At 31.2% G+C, this 10608-nt stretch overlaps 1 protein-coding gene across 1 annotated transcript; it reads left to right on the forward strand.

Moving 5' to 3' along the window:
* The first annotated feature begins 3206 nt into the window (after positions 1–3206).
* On the forward strand, positions 3207–3714 carry LOC105261500 (lysozyme 2). Its single transcript, XM_011292181.3, has one exon. It carries the CDS (start codon positions 3214–3216, stop codon positions 3640–3642), a length of 429 nt encoding a protein of 142 aa, XP_011290483.1. The 5' UTR covers positions 3207–3213; the 3' UTR covers positions 3643–3714.
* The last annotated feature ends 6894 nt before the right edge of the window (positions 3715–10608 follow it).

Genomic DNA, 10608 nt, shown 5'->3' on the forward strand with positions numbered 1-10608 from the left:
CGCTGCACCCTGTTTACGTTACAAGAAAATAAAACCAGCAAAATGTCAACAACATCGCAACACCATGGCACTCCATTGCAGCAAAAAAACACAACACAACAAGCGGAACTACAACAACAATCATGTCAAACTAATTTCCCCAAAATTGCAGTGGAGTGGGTAGTGATTTCCCTATAATGAATTATGTGGACCGTAAGACATTAGTGGCATAATTTTATATTTCATGACATTTTATGGCTGTCTCTCCTGCCAGGTGGGAGGGAGGGGAACTCAAACTATTGCCAGCAATTAATTTTTATGGATTTTGTTGTTCAACATTTATTTGCTGATGTTGTGGGTGTCGGAGGCGGGAGAAAAGTACAAAAAGTTCGATTTTGCGTTTGATTTTCTTGTACAAAGAAGGGCAGGGTTGTAGGGCCATCGGCTAATGTGAGCAAGTTTTCCAATGGCGAAAAGAGAGTAATGTGTCTATGTGTGAAATTATAATAATTTCCATGGACTTCTTAATTAAATAATTAGCAAGGAAAAGTTTTAGGGTTTTCACGAAATCCAAACTATTCTCAAGGTGACATATTAAAATTAGAGGACAGATTGGGGGGAAAATACTCAAACTTCCTACAAATTTGGGCAAAATGCTCAAATTCACCCAACGTTGGAAAAACATTCAGAGGATTTTTGAAAAAAAAAAGAATAAAAATCTGTCAATCCTTGAAAAAAAATATTCTTTGAAAATCCACGTTTCTCAGACCTGGCCATACTTTAAAAATCCAAGTTTCTCAGACCTGACCATGCTTGAAAAAATATTTATTAAAAATCAACGCTTCTCAGACCTGGCCATCCTTGAAAAAATTCTTAAAAAACCCACGTATCTGACACCTGTTTATACTTGAAAAAATAATTTTAAAAAATCCACGGCCATCCTTAAAAGAATATTCTTAAAAACCCACTTATCTGAGACCTGGCTATACTTGAAAAAATAATTTAAAAAAAATCCACGGCCATCCAAAAAAAAATATTTTTAAAAAACCGACGTATCTGAGACCTGGCTATACTTGAAAAAAAAAAAAAAATCCACGGTCATCCCTGAAAAAAATGTCTTTAAAAAATCCACGGCCATCCCTGAAAAAAAATATTTTTAAAAAACCGACGTATCTGAGAAAAAAATTTAAAAATCCACGGTCATCCCTGAAAAAAATATTTTTAAAAAATCCACGGCCATCCCTGAAAAAAATATTTTTTAAAAATACACGTATCTGAGACCTGGCTATACTTGAAAAAATATTTTTAAAAAATCCACGGCCATCCTTAAAAAAATATTCTTAAAAAACCCACGTATCTGAGACCTGGCTATACTTGAAAAAATATTTTTAATAAATCCACGGCCATCCCTGAAAAAATATTCTTTAAAAATCCACGTTTCCTAGACTTGGCCATCCCTGAAAAAATATTCTTTAAAAATCCACGTTTCCTAGACTTGGCCATCCTTGAAAAAATATTCTTTAAAAATCCATGTTTTTCAGACCTGACCATCCTTAAAAAAATATTCTTTAAAAATCCACGTTTCTCAGACCTGGCTATCCTTGAAAAAATATTTTTCACAAAATTCACGTTTTCCCGGCCTGGCCATCCCTGAAAAAATTTCTTTATAAATCCACTTTTCTTAGAACGGGCCATCCCTGAAAAAATATTCTTTAAAAATTCACGTTTTTCAGACCTGACCATCCTTAAAAATTTTTTTAAAAATCCACGTTTCTCAGACCTGCCATTCTTGGATAAATATTCCTTAAAAATCCACGATTCTCAGTCTTGGCCATCCTTGGATAAATATTCCTTAAAAATCCACGATTCTCAGTCTTGGCCATCCTTGAAAATGTATTTTTTAAAAATCTCAGTCATGATCATCCTTGAAAAAATATTCTTTAAAAAACCACGTTTCTCAGACATGGCCATCCCTGAAAAAATATTCTTTAAAAATTCAGGTGTTCTAGAACAGGTCTTCCCCGAAAAAATATTCTTTAAAAAAACAAATTTTCCAGAACTGGCCGTCCTTGAAAAAATATTCTTTAAAAATCCAAGTTTCCTAGACTTGGCCATCCCTGAGAAAATATTCTTTAAAAATCCACATTTTAGAGGCCTGGCCATCCTTGAAAAAATATTCTTTAAAAATCCACGTTTTAAAGGCCTGGCCATCCTTGAAAAAATATTCTTTAAAAATTCACGTTTTCTAGAACTGACCACCCTGAAAAAATATTCTTTAAAAATCCACGTTTCTCAGACCTGCCATACTTGGATAAATATTCCTTAAAAATCCACGATTCTCAGACTTGGCCATCCTTGAAAATGTATTTTTTAAAAATCTCTCCTTGAAAAAATATTCTTTAAAAATCCACGCTTCTCAGACCTGGCCACGCTTCTCAGACCTGGCCATCCTTGAAAAAATATTCTTTAAAAATCCACTTTCTCAGAGCTGACTGTCCTTGAAAAAAATATTTTTTAAAAATCCAGATTTGTAAGACCTGACCATCCCTGAAAAAATATTCTTAAAAATCCACGTTTCCTAGAAGAGGTCATCCCTGAAAAAATATTCTTTAAAAATCCACGTTTTACAGGTCTGGTCATCCTTGAAAAAATATCCTTCAAAAATTCACGTTTTCCAGGAATGGGTATTCTTGAAAAAAATATTCTTTAAAAATCCACGTTTTCCAGGCCTGGGTATTCTTGAACAAATATTCTGACAAAAAAAATAATTTATAACCCCATGTTTCCTAGGTATACCCATACGAGGCAAAATATTTTTTTTTAAATCGGTGTTCTCCAGGCCTGACATTCCTTTAAAAAAAAAATATTCGCTAAAAATTTAATCTTCCAGCAGCAGCTTTCCTTGAAAAAATATCCGTTAAAAATCAATATTTTCGAAGCTGGGCCAACTCTAAAAAATATTCTTTTAAAATTCACGTTTTCCAGCTCTGGCCATCCGTGGAAAAAATTTATCAAAGCATCAATTTCTCACGTTATGTCCCTTCTTCAAAAGGAAGTTTTCTTCACAAGTCCATACTTTATAGGTCTAGAAATCCCACAAAAATTAACATTTTGCAGTTCCGGCCCCCTTAAAAAATTATTTTTCATAATCCTGAATTATATATCCGATGTGACTCCGAAAAAGATTTTAAACCCCAAAATGAAAGTTTTACAAAAAAAAAAAACTTAAGCAAAATGTTCAAATTCACCTTCGCCATTTTGGCTGCTGTCCTCTTGGTCGCCCCTGCCTGGGGTACCGTCTACAACCGTTGCTCCTTGGCCCGTGAAATGTACAAATTGGGTGTACCAAAGAACCAATTGGCCCGCTGGACCTGCATTGCTGAACACGAATCGTCCTACAACACCAAGGCTGTTGGCTCCTTGAACTCGAATGGCTCCCGCGACTATGGTATCTTCCAAATTAACAACTACTACTGGTGCTCCCCACCCTCTGGTGCCTTTTCTTACGATGAGTGCAAGATCAAGTGTGAAGACTTCTTGGTCGATAGCATTGAACCCGCTGTCAAGTGCGCCCAATTGGTGTTGAAACAACAAGGCTGGACTGCCTGGTCCACCTGGAAGTACTGTGACGGTACCTTGCCCAGCATTGATGATTGCTTCTAAGAAGTGAATTTTAGTGTGGATTTTGATGACGATTAAATAAAATTTTTTGATATTGAACGAAAATGAGAACAATGGTTTTATTTGGAAAAAAAAATTGTCTTGGATTTTAGGGGAAGTTCTGCAAAGATGTATTTGTCTACAAAAATATATTACCATTAACCCAGTGGCCTAGTTTTATGGTATACTGTCCAATTGGGTGTCCCCTCCATAATATTGAAACATTGTAGGTATTTTTGAACGAAATTCTCTTTAAGAATTTATAAAAAAAAATCGAAAGTAGGGGATTTTATGGCAATTAAGGGGGATTTTTGACCAATTTTTCAGGGTATTTTAGAAATTCAAAAATTTTGTAATATTATTCAAAGTAAATATCCCAGTGTTACTAAAAATTGTGTTTTAGTCATTTCTAAAGAACATTTGACAATCTCAAGAAAAAAAATGTCAAAAATCCCCAACTTTGGGGGACATTTTCATACTTTTCCAGGGTATCTTATAAATTCAAAAATTTTGGGAATGTAATTCAAAGTAAATATTCCCAGTGTTGTTGAAACATGTGTTTTAGTAATTTTTAAAGATTATTTGACAATCCCCCGATAAAATTTCAAAAATCCCCAACTTTGGGGATTTTAGTTTATTCCCAATTCTTGGATATTTTTCATTAATTTCTATCGGGGGTCTCTTTTGAAATATTATTTCCAGCATAAGAATTATATTCAATGCTAAGTTAATCAAAATTTCCAATTTTGGGGATTTTAAACATTTTGCGTGGGGATTGTATGATCTATTCATTTGTGGAAATCTTCTAAGGCATAGATGATTGTTCCTAAGATTTAGCGTTGATCTCCAAGACGATTGAATACATTTTTTTTTTTTGATATTGAACGAAAATGAGAATATTGGCTATTTTTTGAAAAAATAGCCTTGAAATTTGATCACAGCTTTCCATGGTAGATTTTAGGGGAAGTTCCTCAAGGAAATATTTGACCATAAAATTATATTCCCAAAAGTCCAATGGCCTATATATTTAGTATACTGTCCAGTCGGGTGTCCCCTCCATAATGTTGGAACATTGAAGGTATCTTTGAAGGAAAGTCTCTTGAAGGATTTATAAAAAAAATTCTAATTCTAATCTAAAGGGGTATTTTAACCAATTAAGGGAAAATTTTTAAAATTTCCCTGTTTATCTTGGAAATTTAAAAATTTAGTAATATAATTCAAAGTAAATATTCCCAGTGTTCTTAAAACATGTGTTTTTGTAATTTCTAAGGATGATTTGACAATCCCCAGGTAAAATTTTCAACTTTGGGGATTTTAATTTTTGTTCCCAATTCTTGTTTATTTTTCAATTATTTCTATTGGGATTTCTTCTAAAACAGTATTTTTGCCATCAGAACTATATTTAAAGCTTAGTTAATCAAAATTTCCAATTTTTGGGGATTTTAAACATTTTGTATGGGGATTGCATGATTTATTGATTTATGAATTTTTTTTTTACAAAAAAACTCCAGTGCATAGTTAAAGGAACACCGCCCGGCATAAATTTGAGGTCATAAGGAGAATTTTCAAATGAATTTTTAAAAATTCCCCATTTTGGGCATTTTTTCATTTTTTTTTTTGTGGAGATTGTATGAATTATTGATTGATTGAATTGATTTATAAATTCAAAAATTTTTGGAATATAATTCAAAGTAAAAACTAAAAAATTGTGTTTTAGTAATTTTTAAAGATTATTTGACAATCCCCAGGTAAAATTTCTAAAATCCCCAACTTTGGGGATTTTAATTTTTTCCCTATTTTTGGATATTTTTCAATAATTTCTATTGGTATTTCTTCTGAAATAGTATTTTTGCCATTAGAACTATACTTAAAGCTAAGTTAATCAAAATCTCCAATTGAGGGGATTTTAAACATTTTGTGTGGGGATTGTATGAGTTATAGATTTATGGATATTTTTCACAAAAAACTGCAGTTCATGCTTAAATTTGAGGTCATAACAAGAATTTTCAAATGAATTTTTAAGAATCCCCTATTTTGGGCATTTTACGTTTTTGCAGATTTGTGTGGGGATTGAAATATTGATTTATGAAAATTGTTCATGGAAAATTTCCACTGCATCTTAAAATAGCAGTGCATCATAAGAAGAAAAGAATTTTAGGGATTTTGATTTTTTTAGTTGTTTTTGTGGGGATTGTATGAATTATTGATTTATGGATATTTTCCATGGAAAAACTCCAATGTATTCTTAAGGAATCAACATCCTACATAACTTGAGTTGATTTCTGGAATTCCGAAATGAATTTTTAAAAATCCCCAATTTCGGAGATTTTGCATATTTTTAATTTTTTTGTGGGGATTGGAAAAACTTCAGTGCAACATTCCACATAACTTGAATTCATTTTTGAAATTCCCAAATAAATTTTTAAAAATCCCCCATTTTGTTCATTTTGCATTTTTTATTTTTATGTGGAGATTGTAAGAATTATTGATTTATGGATATTTTTCATTGAAGAACTGCAGTGCATTCTTAAGGAATCAACATCCTATATAACTTGAATTCATTTTTGGAATTTCAAAATGGAATTTTTTAAAACCCCCAATTTTGGGGATTTTGCATTTTTTTCAGTTTTGTTTGTGGGGATTGTATGAATTATCGATTTATGGACATTTTTCATGGAAAAACTCCAATGTATTCTTAAGGAATCAAAATCCCACATAACTTGAATTCATTTTTGGAATTCCTAAATGTGTTTTGAAAAATCCCTAATTTTGGGGATTTTAATTTTCTTAGTTTTTTTTTTGGATTGTATGAATTATCGATTTATGCACATTTTTCATGGAAAAACTTCAGTGCAACATTCCACATAACTTGAATTCATTTCTGAAATTCCCAAATGAACTCTTAAAAATTCCCCAATTTTTGGAATTTTGCATTTTTTAAGTTTTGTGTCTGGATTGTATGAATTACTGATTTATGGATATATTGCAATGAAAAATTCCCTTAAAATCTTAAGGGGACACCGTTCTGTATAAATTGTGGTCATAAAAATAATTACCAAATTAATTTTTAAAAATCCACCATTTTGGGTATTTTTTAGTGTTGTGTGGGATTTGTATGAATTATTGATTTATGGATATTTTTCATGGAAAAACTTCAATGCATTCTTAAGGAATTAACATCCCACATAACTTGAATTCATTTTTGGAATTCCCAAATGTGTTTTGAAAAATCCCCAATTTTGGGCATTTTGCATTTTTTTCAGTTTTGTTTGAGAATTGTATGAATTATTGATTTATGGATATTTTTCATGGAAAAACTTCAATGCATTCTTAAGGAATCAAAATCCCACATAACTTGAATTCATTTTTGAAATTCCCAAATTAAATTTTTAAAAATTGCCCAATTTGGGGAGTTCCCAAATGGAATTTTTTTAAATCCCCAATTTTGTGTTGCATTTTTTCAGTTTTATTTGGGGATTGTATGAATTATAGATTTATGGATATTTTTCATGGAAAAACTCCAATGTATTCTTAAGGAATCAACCTCCCGCATCACTGGAGTTCATTTCTGGAATTCCCAAATGTGTTTTTAAAAATCCCCCTATTTTGGGCATTTTGCATTTTTTTTTTTTTTGGGATTCTATGAATTATTGATTTATGGATATTTTTCATAAAAAAAACTTCAGTGCATTCTTAAGGAATCAACATCCTACATAACTTGACTTAATTTTTGGAATTCCCCAATGGAGTTTTTTAAAAATCCCCCATTTTGGGCTTTTTGCATTTTTTCACTTTTGCGTGGGATTTATGGATATTTTTCATGGAAAAACTTCAATGCATTGTTAAGGAATCAACATCTCACATCACTTGAATTCATTTTTTGAACTCCCAATTGTGTTTTGAAAAATGCCCAATTTTGGGGATTTTGATTTTTTTTAGTTTTTTGGGGGGATTGTATGAATTATCGATTTATGGACATTTTTCATGGAAAAACTTCAGTGCATTCTTAAGGAATCAACATCCCACGTAACTTGAGTTTATTTTTGAAATTTCCAAAGGAATTTTTAAAAATTCCCCATTTTGGGGATTTTTTATTTCTTTAGTTTTATGTTGAATTTTAATGGGGATATGGGTTTCTTCTAGCATTGATTATCAAACATTTATCGGCGAAAATAATCTCGTCTAAAATCCCACACACACTCAAAGTATACATGAAGTGGGATTTTTATTAATTTTTTGGAATAGTTAAAGTAAGGAGTACCTTTAAATGAAAATACTTAAAAATCCTTAAAAATTTCAAATAAAACTCAAAAAATTTCAATTTCTGGGATTTTTATTTTTTTAAATTTTTGGTTGTTTTTTAACGGCTATAAAACTTAAATTTCTCCTTCTGATATTTTTTTTTTTTTGGGCCAATTGTAGGATTTATTGATGTTTAGATATTTTTCTCAAAAACAAAATCCTGTGAGTGGCGCAGGAACTCACATACTGTAAATGTGAGGACATTTTTTGGAGTCCCAAATGAATTTCCGAAAAAGCCCCAATTTCTGAGATTTTTTGTATTTTGAGTTTTAACCTGAATTTTAAATGTAAATATGGGTTTCTTTTGGCTTGGATTGTCATACATTCTTTTATAAACATCTCCAATTCCAAAAGTGCGAATATATATGGAATGGGAATTTCATTGATTTTATGGGATTCATGGAATAATTTGGGATTTCAAATATTTTTTTTGTTTGGTAATTGTGGGATTCGTTGTTTTCAAAGAAAAGTTTTTGTTATTTATAAAATAATTGTCAACCGGCGTAAATTGAGGTTTGTTTTAGAATCTCTAAACTAATTTTTGAAAATCCCCACTTTTGGGGATTTATACGATTTTTAAAATTTTCTCTTGTGTCATGCTTAAATATTAAATTTGTTACATTTTTTATCATGTTTAAAAAAATATCATAAGAAAATGCAAAAAAAAACTAATTCCCATTCTAGGAATTTTCAATAGTTTTTGGGGAGTTGTGGGATTTGTTGATTTTTTAAAGAGGTTTCGAAGAAAAATGTTTGTAATTTATATATTGTTTGATTCAACGTAAAATGAAATTATTTTTAGAGTTTCTAAGTTAATTTTTTGAGAATCCCCAATTTTGGGGATTTTTACAATTTTCTAAATTTTATCTTGCGCCGGGATTAAACATCAAATTTATTGTATTTTTGTACTATATTTTGTATAAGTTTCATAAGAATATGTTATAAATAATAATTCCCAATTCTGGGATTTTCAAAAATTTTTTTGGAATTGTGGGATTTTTTGATTTTTGGTGTGTTTTCGAAGAAAAATGTTTGTAGTTTATAAAAGATTTGATGATTTGAGATTTTTTAGAGTTTTCAAATTAGTTTTTGAAAAATCCCCAATTTTGGGGATTTTATTTTTTTTGCATTTTTACTAGAAATTTCCCGGAGGAATTGTGGGATTTGTTGATTTTTGGTGTATTTTCGAAGAAAAATGTTTGTAATTTATAAAAAATTTGTCAATTGAGATTTTTTTGAGTTCCCAAATTAGTTTTTGAAAAATCCCCAATTTTGGGGATTTTATTTTTTTGTGTTTTTAATTAAAATTTAACGGGGGAAAGAGGAGTCCTCTTTGTTTTCCCTTATCGAAGATTATTTTACACAAAAATTTCACCCCGTCTGCCACCAGGTCTCATGTGGAATATTTGTTCTGCAGTAATAACACCCATATCATTAGTCCTCCAAATATTTGGTTAATTTTCAAATAATGGTTCAATATCCCAAAAATATACAAACAATTACCACACATTAACACATACTGGCACATGCAAATGAAATAAGTAAATGAATGAACGGATGATTGTCTCATGGATGACAAATGATAACAACTCAAACACAAACCGAGACCATTAGGACAAAAAAACAAAACATTGACCACAAGGGAGACGGACACACAAATTATCCTTTACCTCCCCTGCTATTTCCATTCGGCCAAAGGCTAAATCAAAATCGAAAAAAGAAACATTTATTTGGAAACAATAAAAAATATTAGAGAGAGTTTCCATATCCTTTTTTTTGGACAATAATTACTTATAATAAAGGACACATAAAGGACTATAAGGACACATAATTATTATGTGTCCTGTAATATGAGGCCATGAATTATAGATATATGGAGAATTCTAATGATGATGATGATGGTGCTCATGATGAGCAAACATGGCATATTGATAACTAACTCCTCTAATGGGGGTTGACAATTCCCGGCATGGCTGACCAAGGATTTCGTAAATGAGCCATCCTTTTTCGTGTGTGTGTCGGCTAGTCGGCCTTTTGCCATATTGACAAACTATGTTTTATTATTTGGAAAATTTAACACATGTTCCAAAAGTAATTTGTCCTTTAAATCGAATAGAGCCACTCTAAAAAGGGAAGAACCGGTAACATTTTCGGAGAGTAACATCCTTTTTAACACTTAACCCTATAGTCTGACACCTGAACATGTGACCATAATTAGAGGGTTAAATGCCAAACAACATAGACATGGCTGTGAGCGAGCGACCTTTGGCTCGTGTCTCTTGTTTGTTTGTTTGTATGTGGCCAAATTGTTCGAGCGGAAACAAAGGGAGGGAAATGGATAAAGGCACTCGGACACAAAAACGCATAAATTGTCCTGTGACAAAACACCTGTTAATTTTCAAATGTATTTTTGTGATTTTTATCAATGACGATTTGGTAACAACAACAAAAGAGAAAAACGACATAATATATTTTTTTGAATTCCAGTTACTGTTCACTTCCTCAATTTTTTAGATTGAAGTCTAGGTAATTTTTATAAAATAATAATATTTGACAATACAAGCCAAAGAACTCCATATTTACATTTAAAATTCAAATTAAAATCCATGGTACAAAAAATCCCAGAAATTGGGGATTTTCAAAAATTCATTTGGGAATCCCAAAAAA

Source organism: Musca domestica, unplaced genomic scaffold (assembly GCF_030504385.1).
Source record: "Musca domestica strain aabys unplaced genomic scaffold, Musca_domestica.polishedcontigs.V.1.1 37, whole genome shotgun sequence".
Lineage (NCBI taxonomy): Eukaryota > Metazoa > Arthropoda > Insecta > Diptera > Muscidae > Musca > Musca domestica.